We start from the raw sequence: 18,280 nt of genomic DNA, 5'->3' as shown, positions 1-18,280 counted from the left end.
TGTCACTCAGAAGGGCAGGGGGTGTAAAGCTTAGGCTATTGGTTCATATTCAGAGTCTTCTCTCCCACTCCCAGATCATCCCCACCAGTTTACCGTCTAGCCACCAACCCAGCTGCCTCTTGATTTGTGACCACCCCGTTCTGTTCTTTGTTTAAAGAGCCTGTCTTCTGATTGCCTCCCACTTGCTACCTCCATATTCTCAAGGAATTTTATTCATTTTGTAAATTATTTAAAACTTTTTAAATACAGAAAAGTGCAAAGGGTGTGATAAAGTGCCCATATATCTGCCACCCACAGTGGACAGAGATGAACCTTCCTAATTTTATTTTAACCTATCTTTAAAGAATTAAAAATTACAGATAACATTTACATCTATGTATTTCTCTCTTTAGTTCAATCCACCTGCTCCCTCCTAGAGGTCACTGCAGACATGAATGTAACATGAAGCCAAGCAGTGCTTCCGTTCTTTTGCTCACAATTTATTCACCCATTTCCCTTTTTTGATGGACCTTGGGCTATTTCCTGTTTTTCACTATAACATAATAAATGGTGCCTCAAAGTACATCCTAGTTACATCTTCTACTCAATGTACAAGAGTTTCTCTAGATCTGTGCTGTTCAACATGGTAACACTACTCTGTGCCTCTTGAGTGCTTGAAATGTCACTAGTCTACACTGAGATAACACACCAGATTGTGAAGATTTAGTATGAAAAAAATACAAAATATTTCATGAATTAGTTTATGTTGATAACAAATTGGAATATTTTAAATATGTTGGGTTAAATAAAATGTTATCAAAATTAATTTTATCTGTTTCTCTTTGCTTTATAAAATGTGGCCACTAAAAGACTTAAATAATATATGGCTCACATACTTCTATTGAACAGCACTGCTCTAGGGCATATAAGTAAATTTGGAACTGGTGGGCATGGGTAAATTTTCAAATGGGTTTTTTTTAATTATCTTTCAGTCCCACCCCTTTATATAAAGCCCCCCCCCCCAAGTTTCTTGGTGATCTTTTCTCTCTCTGAGCTCCTATGGCACATAGGTTTGAATGTCTCATTTGGAATTTCAAATATACAATTTTGTATTTTGGTTTGTCTTTCTGTGCTGCCTTTTCCCCTTCACATCAGGGACCATATATGATGACTTTGCTTTCCCAGTAGTAAGCTCAGAGCCCCACATGTTTAGAGCAACTTAAATATTTAAGGAAGATTTAGACGCTCCTGGCATGGTACCTGTCTGCTTTTAAGCTGTGACTTGTCCTGGAATAATTTTATCTTATTTGCCTAAAATATGCCTCAAGTTTCTTATGCATACAGGATTTACTCTACTCTCCCTACTATGAGAAAATTGCCTAGGAAGTAACATTAGTCTTTACTCTGCTTCCCTTTCTGTGAAGAAACTGCTGTTCATATCTTTCCAACACACTTCTCACTTCTAATGGGTTCTGGAGTCTCGGTAACTGGCTAGGCCAGGGCAGGCTTCACGTGTACAAGGCCATTTAGTTAGGTTTATAAAAGCTCCTTTCCAAATGACATCACCTTCAGCTATTTTCCCGTTATGTTACATCTGGTTCTATTAAACATGGCAGTGGGGCAGCTTATACAGAACTGCAAAACGCAAGGGCAGACAGGAATTAAGCTAGAGGTGAGTAAACTATGATGAAACTTAAAGCTGTCGATACTACATAGACAAGGTCCCCTCCCTCAGAGCTGGAGCTTTGTGAGTGACGCAGCCTTCGGTATCCCTGTGGGATTCCATTTTGTGAAATGAAGTACTAGTTTCTTGTGTTCCTCCACTGGTGTTGAGTCTATGAAGGAAAACCTGGGAAATGAGCAAATAGCCACAGAGAGATTATATTAAAGGAGATTTGATTTTAATCTAGACCTACCATTCCCAAAGTCAGTCAGAATCATCAGGGGGGTCTCTTAAACATGCAGATACTTGGGTTGCATTCCAGGCCCCCTAAAGCAGAATCTTCATGGGCAGGGCCTTGGAACCGACGTTTAAACAACTTCTCCAGGAGATTCATTTGTGGCTATTTCAAGAGCTGGCATTTGGAGTCACTCTTCCCACCAAGGGAGACAGACTCAGATGTAGAAGGTTTTAAATTAAACATCAAGGGAGAATCCGTATGAAGCCCAATCTGACAATGTGGGAGAGAAGGTGGAAACAGTAGCATACGAATGGGTCTGGAAATCAGCTCCACTGCAGCACCTGCTAGCTTTGAGTTGTGGCCTTAGGCAGAATACTTGTAAATCTTTCTTTAGCTTCTTTCCACTTGATATTCCCAGCTCAGGATGACTCACAAGAAAATGATCTTTTCTTGCCTATCCAAACTGTTCCACAGTAGTCACAGATAGGTTTTACCTTACATGCCCACCTCCTGAATGTGCCTTTTCTTTATTTATTTTAATATTTATTTATTTATTTTGAGAGAGAGCAAGTGTGAGCAGGGGAGGGGCAAAGGGTGAGGGGGAGAGAGAGAATCCCAAGCAGGCTCCGCGCTGTCAGCCCAGAGCCCAATGTGGGCTTAATACCATGAACTGTGAGATCATGACCTCAGCCAAAATCAAGAGTCGGGTACTTGACTGACTGAGCCACCCAGGCATCCTTCAAATGTGCCTTTTAAACCTCAAGCATTGTGTCCCAGCATTGCACGGCCCAGGGGACACAGCAATTATATTTGTCCTTAACACATTCTGCCAAGCTTGTTATCTTTTGTAACCATTCTCCTTTTATAGTCATTAGGTATCTCATAGCACACTTTTTAGTTGATTAGTTACTTAACACACACACACACACACACACACACACACACACACACACACACACTTAAAGCTGAGTGTGTTGTATTCATCCTTGAGAGAAAAGTGACACTGGTCATTGGCTGTATTTCAGTACTCTCCATTTGCATCAGCAACAAGGTGATAGAAAATGATTTTGAAATGGAAGCAGGGTGTTACCACCTGCTGTAAAACCTAAACTCTGAGAGCCCTTTGAGGGTTTGGTAAATTGTGAATAACTGAATTAAGATTTCATTCTGTATTTCTCAGATTTCCTCATATTTTAATTTGCTCTTCTGGGCTATCTCAGATTTTCATATCTTGGTGCCGGATTCATAATCCAGGAAGGAGTACTTAAAAACTAGAATCTTCGTTGCATGCAGGGGGTCACATGGCTATCCCACAATTCATTCATGTGTTGAATTTTTCCATAGAGTTAACATAAGACTTCATGCTGCTTTATTGATCACAACCAACTCACTTAGTCAAATCTTTCTGAGGAAAATCTGAATAGACCTCTGGACTAGCAGTCAGAAGAGGTGGGCTCTCCTCCAAGCAAGATGTTATTTGTCTTATGACCTTAGGCTCATCCCAAATCCCAGCCCCCTTTCTCACACCCTAACCAAATGAGGACATGAGCCTTGCCTCACAGGTCTGTGAAGAACTGATGATAAACATACATGGGGCAGTACTTTGAAAATTATAAGACACCATATGAAATTGGTGTTATAATTTGTTATTGTCACTGGAGAACAAGAGATGACAAATCTAACAGGAATACCACTTGACTTTATGATATCTATAAAAATGAATATTTTGTAGGGACTTTTTAATAGTCAGAAGATATCAAGTGATGACTATTGAATAGTGGGTTGAGTTGAGATCGGGATCCCTTAGGAAAAATAGCAGAGAGCTGGTTTGGTTTTTTGTTCTTCTATATATTGCTATATTCCATAAGAAATATTTTCCTTTTCTTTGAAATCTGACTGTGACTGTTGCTAAGCGTCATTTCACATTAGTGTTTGCTTACCTACAGGGGTGCCTGTGTTTACTCCAGTGTTTTTATTCTTTATTTGAGAAGAAATATGGCCATATATACATAACTTTTATCATCAAAAAATATAATAATCTCTTGTTAACCATTGCAGAAGCGAGGAAGGATGCCAAGACACAAAAGACATGATCCCTATGTCTGAGGTGTTTACAAGTTAACTGGAAGATAAGACATGAGAATATAGAATGGTGACCACAATACAGGACACAGTAAACAGCAACCATGAATGTACACTCTGTGCCGTGCATGAGCAGGGTGTAGTATGCACTAAGGAAGTTAGAAATAGTGAAAGAATAGGTGGGGTAGGTAGTGGAAAAAATAATCAGAGTTCCTTGAATGCCAGTACATTAAGCAGAGGGAGCTTTGCAGGTCATTATGCCAGAGGGGAGATTACGAAGGTTGTAAGATTATTACTACAAGTTCCCCCCAAATAATGCCTAAGGCAAAACATATGGACTAATAATTTATAGAGGAGTATATATCCAGGAAATCAAGAATGAGAGAGTCAAGGAAGAGGCAAGGAAAAAAGGATTCCAAATATCAAAGGATGCACCACTGGGCTGCCCATAACTTCCCCTAAAACAGCTGATTGCTTCATCCTGCAGGACATCTTTAGAGAGGCTGTATGAAGCTAGCACACCTTGAAATAACCCATGGAATGGGTAGGGGGTGCAAGCAATTTAATCACTGGCCCCTTCTTGTCTGTTGACTCATACGGTGCCATTATGCTCCATGAGGTACTAACAACCCCTTGCCTCTGGGCTGGGCTAACTGGGTCAGAGCAGCAGTGGGGGAAGCCAGAGCCTCTGTGTGTCCAGTCCAGTGAGGGCAAAGGTGCACAGAGGCCTGTGGTTGCTATAGCAGCAGCAGCAGCAGCAGCAGCACCAGCTGAGGTGTGACTGTAGTCAGAACTCCCATTTCTGGGGAGTGAGGCAGATAGTCACGGCCCATATTGGAGAATGGGGGCTTGTGAGCTGGGTCAAGGAAATCTGGGAGGACACATAAACCAAGTCCAGCCTCTAACTGGTATTTTGTGCAAGAGAGACGATGAGTCTGGACAAAGGGAAAAAAATGATCAGTTAGGAATAGAGTCAGAGCAATCACTTGTGGGATGTGAGCCTGCCTGAGAATAGTGAGAGGTAGGAAGCACGGAGATAAGTTTAGAGATTTTTCAAAAGTAAAGCTTTCTGTCAGTTTGAAATGGAAACGCGAGCTAGAGGAAAGAGGAGAAGCGGAAGTCTTAACAAGTCTACATGTTCCTAACATGGACCAGAAGAGGCAAGGTCCCGTCAGAGGAGCGTTCTCTGATGCAGCTTTCCTGGGTAGGTTGCAGCGGATTATCATGAGATCGAGATTGCCGTGTTCAAGAAGTCATTTTGATTAAGTGGTAAAAATAAAGAATGTATGCTTCCCATTTTACTTGTGATAGCCATTCCCATTCTATGAGTGCAGTTGAATTGGGATCAGAATTTAGAATCGAATTTTTAGAATTTAGAATACCGCAATTCCTGACAGATTCTTCCATTGGACTGTTTTATGTTGTCACTCTTTCAGACCGCAGAGCAGTTACTTTATATCCAAACTGTCCTTTTGCACTGGACCTGTACACACTGGTCATAATGGGTATTTTGGGGGTCTGTTAGTGTAATGATTATCCATTTTTTCCCCAGTGTGAGCTATCTTCTTCAATATCTTCCCCCGGCAAACAGACATAAATATAGAGTAAGTTCTAATGAGAACATATCCCAAGATGGAGCTCTCCCCTCTCCCCAAAACAAACCCTAAAACCGTCAAATCAGAGACAAGGTAAACAGTCTAAAACTGGGCTATCTTTCCAAATGGAGCAATAGGAAGACAAGGAGCCAAGTTTGAAGCCCAAGAAGGTGAGGTGGAGGTGCTGATATTGAAAGAATCAAAGATAACTTTGGGGAGATGAGCCTGGGATGATTTCCAAGCTACTGTGCAGATGCCAAGGTAGCCTCGGTGGAGGGACACACATGATAGACAAACTCTCCTGTATTTTGCCAACAACATCAACAACTATTTGCTCCTGCCTCCCCTGTGAAAAATCACTAGATTTAATGGGAGCGAAAATGCACTCCCTTGAAATACCAGTGAAGGCAGCATGAGCAAGGACAACTGAGACGATAGTGCAGACACGATCAACTGCAGACATCGTCAACTCTGAGAAGTTGACCCACAGACCCCACGCTGAGGGATGCCTGGTGGAATCCCTCGCTTCTGAGGATTCACTGACCCTTGTGTTTGGGGGATTCCCAATTCTTTTTTTTTTCTTTTTTAAATTTTTTCCAAGCTTTTCTTTATTCTTTTTTTTTTTTTTTTGGTCTCAGTTCCATTTGTGTGTGTGTGTGTGTGTGTGTGTGTGTGTGTGTGTGTGTGTGTGTTTAAATAATTTCTTTTTCTTTTTTTTAAGTATGAAATTTATTGTCAAATTGGTTTCCATACAACACCCAGTGCTCATCCCAACATGTGGCCTCCTCAATGCCCATCACCCACCTTCCCCTCCCTCCCACCCCCCATCAACCCTTAGTTTATTCTCAGTTTTTAAGAGTTTCTTATGGTCCCAGTTCTTAATGCACAACAAGCATATGGTGGCTGGATTTCCACATGGCAGTCAACACAAAATCTCTGTTTAAGCTGCTTACCTGAAATCATAACTTTTTAACCCACAGAGCTGTAACCTTCATGATATGCTTGATTTCTTTGAAACTGAGTCTGTGTACTGACCCTGAAGAACAGTAAATTTGTCTTGGGAACAAACAATTGAAAAATGCAATTTGAAAAAGGGAGGGAAACAGAGATGGAAGAAGGAATTATTAACTACAACGAAGTTTCGTCCTTAATAGACAGCTGATGAATGCCTAAAATATGTGTACTAAAGACCCTGCATCATTTGGGTGTTTCTAAGAACTGCTTTTATTGATCAAATGGAAACTGGGGTTTCCAATGGTTGGGGATCTATTCAAATTAGCATGGTCATCTCTAATTTCCTTTACATTCTTCAGCTTAAAAACTTGAGTTTAAAAAATTACCTTTTTAATATCAAATGTAGACAAGATTACAGAACATATGTAGTAGGTAACACATGGATTATATATGCTTTCTCTAGTGTCTACTATACTGGTATAAATTTTTGGTAATTACCAAAGGGATTTAGAAAATGAGATAGCATAGTGTGGACTTTGAAAGCGTATTGATTTGAGTCTTGGCTCTATTTTTTTATTAGTTTGAGACCTGGGCAAGTTATTTAACTCATTTTTACCTGAGTTTCCCCTACAGAATGGGGATGATAATAATTTCCACATGTCTTACAGAGCTGTGAGGATTAAAGCAGGTACTGTCCTAAGCAGACAGACTGCTTAACAGTACCTGATGCCCAGGAAGTACGCCCAATATGTTACCTGGGTGAAATTACCTGTTAATTAAGTAAAAGGGAGCAAGAAAGCTTACTCAACCAAGCAATGTAAAGATTTCAAAGAAGAATTCATTACTTGCCTAAGAGAATAAGCTTTTTCAGGCATATTAAATATATTGTTTTCCTTATTTAATGTTCAAATAAGTGGAGGTCACTAATTAATGAAGTAGTATCTTTATTAAGCAACTTCAAAGAGTTTTGTTTCCATTACTACATGTATGAAAGTAATTAAGCTGCATATTTAGAAATTTTCTGCAAATCATTACATGTTTTTGAATGAACAAAATTAGGATTTTCATTGGTTGGAGAAAATGTACACACAGTTAGTTTGCAAGATTTTACTGTATGATCTGTAAGATTTTACCTGCTACAAGGTAGGTTTAATAGTTGTCTCGTTTTATAGGTAGAGAATTCGAAACACAGACCATTGAGTGATTTGTTCAAAATCACCCAGGAAACCCACAGTGAAGTGCATTATCCCCCAATCATCTTCCTTCCCAGATCCATCTCATCCATTTTCCTTCCAAATCAGTGCTACACCAACCATTCATTCACCCGAACCAGTAACCCAAGACTTGTCCTGATTCTTCATTCATTCCCACAGTCTGAAGAGATTCACATCCCTGAAATTTATTGACCTTCCTTGTCACTCCTTCCCCAGTGTCTCTGCATCAGTTCCATTCCTCATCACCAGAATGGTGTGTCTCCGGTAAGTTTCCCAATAGCCAGACTTGTCCCTCCCCACAATCCTTTTTCCACATCTCATCCAGAGGGGACCTTACAGAAGGAAAATCTGCAAAAGCAAAACCAAAAGAAAGTAAAACAAAATTCTCTGAAATAGTAATAATAGTATAGTGATGTAAGAGAACAAAAACATTGCAATGCCTCCCTGGAGTCCTCAGGTTATATCCCAAACTCCTTTCATGACATTCAAGGGTCTTCCTGGGAGAGTCCCTCGTCTTTCATTTCTCTCTTTCTAGAGCTCTCTGCTTCTACCATATTGAATTATTTGCAGAAACCCAAATTGTGCAAATTTCCTCAGGTCTTCATGTGTTTACAGAAGCTGTTACCCTTTTCCTGGAATAGGATTGACAGTCCTTTCCCCTCTAATCCCTTCTTACTTGCCTGGTTAAAATGTACTTGATCCACAAGACTCAGTGCCTTCTTCCCAGAGGAAATCTAAACTGGAGAGTCTTTGTATTATTGGATTTGTAGTTTCTCCTTATGCGCCCTTCTCTGGAGTGTGAGCTCCTTGAAGACATAGACCATGTCCTATTAACTTTTTAATCTAACAGGTATTAACAGATCTGGAGTCAGGTCCAGTCACTATATCTTCCATGCACTTATTCTATTTAGTGCATGACAGAGTCTAGACCACTGAACTATAAATAAGCGATTCAATGTGGACATCTAGTGGCCAAAGTGGGAGAATGACTGTTCTTGAGTATTTGTGTGAATTATTAATATACTCATATTTTTTAAACATTTATTTATTTTTGAGATAGAAAGAGCAGGGGAGGGGCAGACATAGGAAAAGAGAAAGAATCCTAAGCAGGGTCTGCACTGTCAGCACAGAGCCCGAAGCAGGGCTCGAACTCATGAACTGTGAGATTAGGACATGAGCCAAGATCGAGGGTTGGCCACTTAACCACCTGAGCCATCCCAGTGCCCGTATGTCCTCATATATTTAAGCTCTAGAGCTCTTCTGACTGTTTCTGTTCCTTGTGTCCAATTTCTACCACTTAATTTTCCCCCTAGATACTCAACTATTCAATAATAATAGTGATACCTTATATATTACCATCTTACTAAATACAGTCATATTCTCACTTAATACACATACAAACACACTCATGATGAGACAGCATTTTGGTACTATTATTTCTATTTTACTGTAAGCAAATCGAGGTTCATAGATGTTAATTTTCCCAGAGTGATACGTATTTATGTATGGAAACTGAAGTTGAATCCAAGACTGGCCTCAGAAACATTCATCTCTTATAGAATTTATCATTCTATTGTTTATTTCTTTCATAATTTATCTTTGCCCATTTCCTAGCACAGTGCCTGGTATATTGCATGTGCATGATATTGGCCTGTTGATAAATGTTGTAAGTGAATGCATTGTCATCAAGTTATATCACAAAGAACTTGACTTGACTCAAGCGAATGCGCAGAGTTAACCCTTGGATACCTCTTTTCGTTTCCACGCTTTTTGTATGCTATATCCTTGGCCTTGAAATATCCTCACTCTTGTCAACTTGATAAACTCTCTTTCACTCATCAATTCAAATATCGCTTTCACTTCAACCCTCCTCAGTATTTCCATAGGCAGAGATACGCTCTTCCTCAACTGCATCCTCCTGCTTGCAGACACAGTTCTGGTTTAGTACTTACCCCATTCCTGAAATTACTACCTTACATGTCTGTCTTCTCCTCAGGCTGTGAGATCTCTGGCAGCATTTCAGGTAGAGGGAACAGTGGTGTCAAAGCAGCCAGTTTTGAATGTGGCTGGCAGTTTGAGGCATGCCGAGGATTAAGGCGAGTCTCCATAATATGACAACGAGATAAGTTTGTATAGACTTCTGTCTTCAAATTGAAGTATACATGCTGCTTGCGATATGGCAGCTCTTTTTAAAAAAAAATTTTAGTGTTTATTTTTGAGTGAGAGATAGAGCACGAGTGGGGAGGGGCAGAGAGAAGTGGGACAGAGGATCAGAAGTGGGCTCTGTGCTGACGGCAAAAAGCCCAATGTGGGGTTCAATTTCATGAGCCGTGAGATCATGACCTGAGCTGAAGTCAGACTCTTAATGGACTGAGCCACCCAGGAGCCCCGATAGCGACTCTTTCTAATGGCAAGGGCAGTTTTAAGAGAATCAACTTCGAAATTCTCAACTTTAATTTGTATTAGAAACCAGCTCCCTGTGATCCAGACCCTCCCATCTCCCATTTTCCATCACCCATCTCCCACTTCACACCGAAAGATAAACCCCTCGCCCGTCCCAACTCTTATGGTGGAAAATTACCAGGGAGAGGTGAAAGGAAATTCCAGGATGGCAAACAAAGGGACAATTTAAAATATTGATGAAGAACTAGAGGAAGTGAATGACCACTTAGGTGGTTTCCAATTTTATGCGTTATATTTATTTATTTATTTATTTATTTATTTATTTGAGAGAGAGAGAGAGAGAGAGAGAGAGAGAGAGAGAGAGAGAGAATCTTAAGTAGGCTGCATGCTCAGCCCAGAGCCAGGTGTGGGGCTGGATCCTCCACCCTGGGATCATGACCTGAGCCTAAATCAAGACTCGGATGCTCAACCTACTGAGACACCCAGGTGCTCCTCCAGTTACTTGCTGTTAACAAAATTGATCATTAAATACAACTTTTGACAATAAACACACTGTGATTTTTGGCATATAAATTCAGGAGACTTCAAATAATTAAATATAGAAGGAATGGTCTTATAATCAGTAAGAATTAAAGATAACAAAATTCCTTCCATCGGATCTGGATACATGTGTGATCAAGAAATCTTTTTTTAACTTTATAAACAGGAAAAGTAGGAAGAGAATTTATCATTCTAGCATAGGGAAGAACAACTTGTGGATAGGTCTATTCTTTGTGGGGAGGGAAAGCTGCACTTTAAGAGAGGTATTTCTAATTAATTCTTCTAATATTTAATGGAATATTTTGATCAGTTGTATACTAATAGGAACTGATAACCCACTCTATAAGACCTTTTTTTTTTTTTGACGTTTAGAGCCTTACTATCCAAGAAATTTAAAATTTCAACTTCTAAATAGAGAAGAAAAAGACAAATAATTTAAAATCTTTTAGTCAGACCAATATATTACACTAGAATAAAACTAGGGGAAAAGTGGGATGGAAATGTAAGTTTAAATGATTGATCTTTTCTGTGTGTGTGTTTCTATATATATCTGTGTATAGATAGAGATGTAAATATGAAATCACTAACATATTTATGAATTACTTGATCTATTTGAAAAAACAGGGTAATAGTTTTCTTTTAAAGTGTTTATATTACACAACTCTTTAAACTTAAGGTGAAAAAATTTAGCATATCTTTAAAAAAATTTTTTTAATGTTTGTTTTTGAGAGAGAGGGAGACAGAGTACAAGCAGGGGAGGGGCAGAGAGAGAGAGGGAGACACAGAATCTGAAGCAGGCTTCAGGCTCTGAGCTGTCAGCACAGAGCCTGATGTGGGGCTCAAACCCACGAACTGTGAGATCATGACCTGAGCCAACGTCAGACGCCCAACCAACTAAGCCACGCAGGCGCCCCTTTTTAAATTTGTTTTAGTGTTTATTTTTGAGAGAGAGAGAGACAGAGGGAGAGAGACAGAGTGCGAGTGGGGGAGGGACAAAGAGAGAGGGAGGCACAGAATCTGAAGGAGACACCAGGCTCTGAGCTGTCAGCACAGAGCCCAACACAGGGCTTGAACCCATGGACCATGAGATCATGACCTGAGCTGAAGCTGAACGCTTAACCAACTGAACCAGCGAGGCACCCCACAATAGCTTTTTAAATATATGAGAGTGCAGGGGTGCCTGGGTGGCTCAGTCGGTTGAGTGACCATGCCTGGCTCTGTGCTGACAGCTCAGAGCCTGGAGCCTGCTTCGGATTCTGTGTCTTCCTCTCTCTCTGCCCCTCCCCCTCTCATGCTCTGTCTCTCTCTGTCTCAGAAATAAATAAACATTAAAAAAAAATAAAAAAATATATGAGATTGCACACAGGTTTTCAAAACTCTATTAGGGAAAGCAATAGGAAAGAAAGCCGAAGATCTCTGCTGTGGTCCAAAGCCAGCCACAGAAGACACAGGCAGGTTTGCAACAGACCTGGTCGTGCCTGGCCTCTGTACCTCTCCACACATCTGGAGTCTGACAGTTGTGCAAGAATTCCAGGAGGGCCACTTTGCCTTTGTAGAAGTTCCTCCACCCCAGCATGCCTGCCCTGGTCCTTTCTGTTTCTTAATCGTATTCCATCTTTGAAGACCCAGCTTAATCTTCATCTTCATGATGCCATCCCCACAGCATAATCCACTGGAGTCTTACTTTTTCAGGCTTGTTGCACGGTAAACTTAACATCCAATTTCCTATCGTCTTATCTTGCCCTCAAATGTTGCATCAAGCTGGTCTCGGCTTTACAAGAATGTACAGCATTGCAGTCTCCTCAAGGGTAGGCACCGTGCATCTCTGGTTCCTCCTAGAAGACCATTCTCAGCACGCGGAGACACAGTACATATGTGATCAGTCTACAGCTTTGCAGGGAGAGCAGGGACATCATGCTACTCCTAGCAGAGCTTGTGGGAACAGGTGGATAAAGGCAGAATTATGGATTTTGGAGTCAGTCCTAGGTTCTCAAAACTGTCTCTGCCACCTATTGATTTCTTATACGTTGTGAGCCACCAAACTCCTTTTTCACAAAGAGGGACACTGTATGTAGTGTGACCATTACGGGGCCTCACATATGATGGGTGCTCATGGTGGGGCCGTCACCTTCCCCTTCCCTGTCCACAATGTTAAGGGAATAGAGAGCTAGGCTCCACATCAGTTATGATGTATGTATGAAGTAGTTGTCACACAGTCCTCTTGTTCTCATTCTCCAGAATACAGAACATAATTTTGACTCAGGCAGGACCAAAATTTATGAGTAAATAATTGCTAAGAGAAAAAACAATTTTAAGGAAGGGATGTAGTTTAGGTCTTTTCAAATGGGTCACCCCAGAAGACTTAGTCAAACAAGCTTACCATTTATGTACCCATGCAGTCAGGGAAGGCCTGAAAAACTGGGAAATTCAGGGACTACTAACTGGTTATGGTGCTGAATGTCAGCAACTGAATTCAGGCTTTGGAAGCTCATTGTGCCTGCTATGATACAGGCATGGCCAAAAACTATCACATTTAAAAAAATCTCTTACCTCTTTGACCTAAATAATAAGAGGGAAAATTCCTCCACTCCTGTACCCTGACTTATCACAGAGCTGGGGTTTTTCCATACTTCAGCTCTGGGTACAATGAGGCTTTTCCCGACTCCCAGTTAATACTGCCACATCCTTGGGATGCCTGGGCAGCTCAGTCAGTTAAGCGTCTGACTCTAGACTTCAGCTAGGGTCATGATCTCAAGCCCCTCATAGAGTTCTGAACTGAGCAGAGCCTATTTGGGATTCTCTCTCTCCCTCTCCACCCCTCCCCCACATGCTCTCTCCCTCAAAATAAATAAGCAAACTTAAAAAAAATACTCTAGGTCTGCCGCCTCCTCCCTCACATGTTCTCTCTCCTCGATACCACGTCATTAATTTACGTGTTTGACTTGATTACATCATCACTCTTATCTAGCAGACTGTAAGTTCTATGAGGCGTTTATTTCACTCCCCTTTGTACCTATTTCCTAGCATACTGATTGACACGTGTGGATAAGCAGTATGTTCATGGATGGATGGATGGATGGATGGATGGATGCATGGATGAATACGTGATTGATGGTTAAAATTATAGCAGCTTATTCCTTTAATCAGAAGAACTTACTTATGCATCTATAAGGTATACTGGGATTTGCTAACCTACAACATAATTGCAGCAAGTTTTCTTGCCGAAGAAGACCTAAATCATACTCAAGGTAAATTAAGAGTTGAAGGCCAAAAATTATATTTTAATATTTAAAGGCAATTATATAATTAAATACCATTATATTTGATAAGAAAGTTTGTAAACTAAATAAAACCATCAATATTTCATGAGAGTCTTATTATGTCACTATCTTTAGGGTTTTGGTTACCTTCTGGGAATGTGGTCAGTTAAAGAAAAGATGGTATCACTCTTCACGTAAAAATTTAATGAGGTGAAAGTTGACTCTTAGTTCAGAAGGCAGAATATCTAACTTGGTATTTTCCTTGTGTCCAGAATTACTTAACATAATCTGAACTTCATTATTTATGATTATAACACTACTTCCTGAAATATTTCCTCTACCATATGACAAAACCCAGTCTTATTCTTCCAGTCACTTGCGTATTTACTAAACGTTCACTCATTTATTCAATGAACATTTATTAAACATCACAGGTATCAGACACTGGGATGCTGTCCTCCCCACAATAACAAACCTGTCAGTATAAATGGATATTAACTGTGGTCTGACAATGGCTTTCTGAGTCTAGGACCTCTTCCCTTCATACCTTTATAGATGCATAGTCACAAAATTTGATGATGTCAAGAGCTTTTCAATTATATGAGTACCAAAACAAAACTAACTTAAAGAGATTGTATGAATTGCCAATGTCACAGAGCTAGGATCACTCCAGGCTTCTTGAAGCTCGCCACCACCACTCCCTGCCCACTTCTCCCTACTTACCTGAGACAGGTCTTATTTTCATTCTCCATTAGGACCATTTTCATACAACCCCTCTTGATTCACTCATTCAACAAATATTTATGCTGGTTGTGTTCTAGGGAGCTCACATTTCATCTTCTCCCCTATATCTGCTCATCACACCTGGTAGTTTTGACCTCTGTTAATGTAATCACCCTCAAATCATCACGCAGGTTATAAATCTCTCGAGTTATTCTTGACTCCTTTTTTCCCCTTTCTCTTCACATTCAATAAACCAATGGGTTCTGTTGATACCAATCACCAATTGTTTCTGGCAGCTAGACTTTGCTGTTCATACCTTTAAAGGTACTCTAATTCGGGCCCCTGGACTACTGAAATGGCCTTCAAGCTGATCTCCATACATTGAACTAGGATTGGAATTCTCTACCACTGCAGGAATGAGTGCCCTTTCAGAGGAAAGAAGAGAAGGAGGAGGAAAAGGAGAACTTAACTGTTGTTACTTCACACTTAAAAAACACATGATGGAGTAACAGATTTTATAATTTACTATTTTATACAGGAAAAGTTTTTTTGTTTTTGTTTTTTAAGAACCAAAAAAAAAGAAACAAAAACTCTTATCAAGAAATTGAAAGTCTTTCTCATTATGTATGGTCTCATCTGCTCCTTTTAACCTTTTCTCTCCTCGGTATGCTCTGAGCCCTGGCACCTCTGTATTCTCTCATCTGGTTTAGACCCTTAAATGGTCTCTATGCTCCAGTACGTAATTCTTAATTCTTCCTGGAATGTGCCTCTCCTGCCTGGTTGACAAAGGCCCCCTGTTCTGTGACTCCCACAGGACACTGTATGGGAATTGTAGCCTTTACACCTCCTGCCATCTCACTGTTATTTACACAACTGGATTCCTTCTAAGCACCTAGATTTCCACTTTTCTGTCACTTCTAAACCTCCAGTGTTGGCAAAGTGACTGGCACGTGGTAGGTGCTCAGTAGGAGCTTACTGAATGTATAAATCACTCTTTGGGAAGAGGCAGAGACATAAATAATATTGTTTTCATGTATCTGTTGCAAAACGGAGGTATAAATGAAGACCGTGGGAACACAGAAGGCTTCACTCCCTTGTTAGCAGTCTTGCAGGAGAATAGTTCATAGGCTGATATCTGCTAGCAGGAAGGTTAATGCAGCTCCCTGAATACTTGTACCATAACTTGGGCCAGTTCATCCTTGTGAAGCCCACTTTAATTTTATCTTCAATCCTGAGTCAGACACAACTGAGAAAAGGTAAAGTCAAGTGAGACACTCAGTGACTCTCCCCGACTCTCTTCAGAGTTTCTCTTTGGCAGGAAGTATAACACAATACCTGTATCATTGGGGCGGAGCTGGTTTTAGGGCTTTTTTGTCCTGCTGCAATCCACACACCATTTGTTTTCTTCTCTGGGTAAATATGTGTCCAATCAAATTTCCTGGAGACTGTGAGGCATTATTCCTCTTAGATATGTCAGCTTTTAGAGCCGTTGTTGGTTCCATATACTCTGTAATGTGTCTCCAGTAGGCAATGAATTGTCTGTTATGTCTGTCTTCCCCTGCTCCATGTTACACTGTCCCACTTTCTCTTCTTTCAGGGACTGTTTCCATTACCACCCTAACTGTGCTGGCCTATGAACGTTATATTCGCGTGGTCCATGCCAGAGTGATCAATTTTTCCTGGGCCTGGAGGGCCATTACCTACATCTGGCTGTACTCACTGGCATGGTCTGGAGCACCTCTGCTGGGCTGGAACAGGTACATCCTGGATGTACACGGACTAGGCTGCTCTGTGGACTGGAAATCCAAGGACGCCAATGACTCCTCCTTTGTGCTTTTCTTATTTCTTGGCTGCCTGGTGGTGCCTGTGGGCGTCATAGCCCATTGCTATGGCCATATTCTGTATTCCGTTCGCATGGTGAGTTGAAGACTTCAAATGTCCCTCCCCTAAACTATGTCCAGGGTGGAAAATTCTGTGTGGAAAACAGTCAAACTCTTCCTACATGAACAGTGGTTGTCTGCAGCTAAAACAGCTCTACCGGACTTCCCACTTGATATAATTGTGCACGCTAAAAGACCCATGAGGAATGACATCTACTCTATATACGCCACTCTCTAAACCACAAAGAGGAAGGAAAGGGGTTCTAGACAGACAAAATCAACAACAATGAAGAACACCTGCATTCTCCAGCACTCGTAGACTTCAAGAACTCTAACCAAGGAAATTCCACACTTCCTATCATTTTATTCATTCAAAGGTCACATAAACCCACTAGAGAATAGTACAGATATTTTTTTCTGGAAATCACTTTTGAATCATAAAGCATAAGAACTGACTGCCAGCAGGGTTCCTGTTGGGTGCTAGCAAGGAGTCTGAAGTGACAGTATGGGGCACACTCCATATGCCAGTCTCCTACTTTACCCATGTATGTTTTCCTTACTCACTCACTGTGTCTTCCTGTTCTGTGTCTTCTTTCCTCAGAACTCCTGCTCATCAGTCTCCTGCTCATCTTGATAATCCCCTCTAGCTTTCACGTTTTATTAAAAAAGAAAAAAAAGAAAGAAAGAAAAAGATAAAACCTCTTTGCCTTGACATACATCACTTTAAATCATAACCAGTGGCTGGTTCTCTGTCTCTCTGTCTCTCTCTCCCTTCCTCCCTCCATCTCTCCACCCTTCTGTCCATCTCTCTTTCTACCATATGAGAACACATTGAGAAGGTAGCCATCTCTGAGCTGAGAAAAGAGGTCCCATAATGAAACCCACCATGCTGGCACATTGACCTTGAACGTCTCAGCCTGCATATTTGTGAGAAATACATTTCTGTTGTCTAAGCCACTCAGTCTAGGGTATATTGTTAGGGGAGCTCAAGCTAAGATATTTACTAAGCACTGAGAATACAACACTGTGTAATTTATAGCTCCTGTATCAAAGAGTTTGTAGTTTACATTCAGCTAGTCGTTATTCCTTAACCCGTTGCAAATTGGTCTCCTTCCTTGATCACACTGTCACAGAAACAGCCCTCATTGAGGTAATTGATAATATACTAAATGTTAGTTCCAATGGGCACATTTCTATTTTTTTCCTGGCATCCGTGGCATTTAACACTTGTGATGTTATTGACAACTTCCACCGAACTATGGTTTCTCCTCCACTAGAACCCCATTCTCTCCTATAGTTATTGTTGACTCCGGACCATCTTCTTAGGTCTCTGCCAAGGGCTGTTTCCCATAGGCCTACCTGCATTCTGTGTTTAGCCCTCTTCTCATACTACACACTGGCCTTCGGCATCTCATATGCTCTTAGGATTTCTCCTTCTAACAATAGCTTGGTGACTTTGGAATCTCTATTTCTGACCCAGGATGTTCTTCTGACCTCTGTCAGATCCCATAGTCAGTTGCCTATTGCACACCTCCACTGGAATAGCCCCCAGACTCATCAGATTCTATGTGTGTGAAGACGAATTGGTCATCCCTCCCCCTAGATCTGCTGCTTCCACATTCCCTTTCTCAGTAAATGGTCATTATTCCTCAGCCAAAAATAATAGAGTAAATCTTGGACTATTCCTCATCCAGGTCTCCTCTACACCCAATCAATTATCGATTTCATCTATTCAACCTCAAATATTTT

General features: G+C 40.8%; 1 protein-coding gene across 2 annotated transcripts in view; it reads left to right on the top strand.

Annotated features, from left to right (window-relative positions):
* OPN3 (opsin 3) overlaps positions 1–18,280 on the top strand; it is a 50,683-nt gene that overhangs the window by 24,583 nt on the left and 7,820 nt on the right. The window contains exon 2 of one of the 2 annotated variants that reach the window (XM_025926307.2): positions 16,249–16,568. The exons of the other annotated variant lie outside the window; for it this stretch is intronic. Coding sequence (XP_025782092.1) covers positions 16,249–16,568 — 320 coding nt within the window. The remainder of the gene's footprint in view (positions 1–16,248; positions 16,569–18,280) is intronic. 2 annotated transcript variants of the gene reach the window in all.

Source organism: Puma concolor, chromosome E4, assembly GCF_028749965.1.
Source record: "Puma concolor isolate L17-30 chromosome E4, mPumCon1.1.hap2, whole genome shotgun sequence".
NCBI classification, from domain to species: domain Eukaryota; kingdom Metazoa; phylum Chordata; class Mammalia; order Carnivora; family Felidae; genus Puma; species Puma concolor.
Note: the sequence above shows the minus strand (reverse complement) of the source record. Positions and strands in the feature narration are given on the sequence as shown.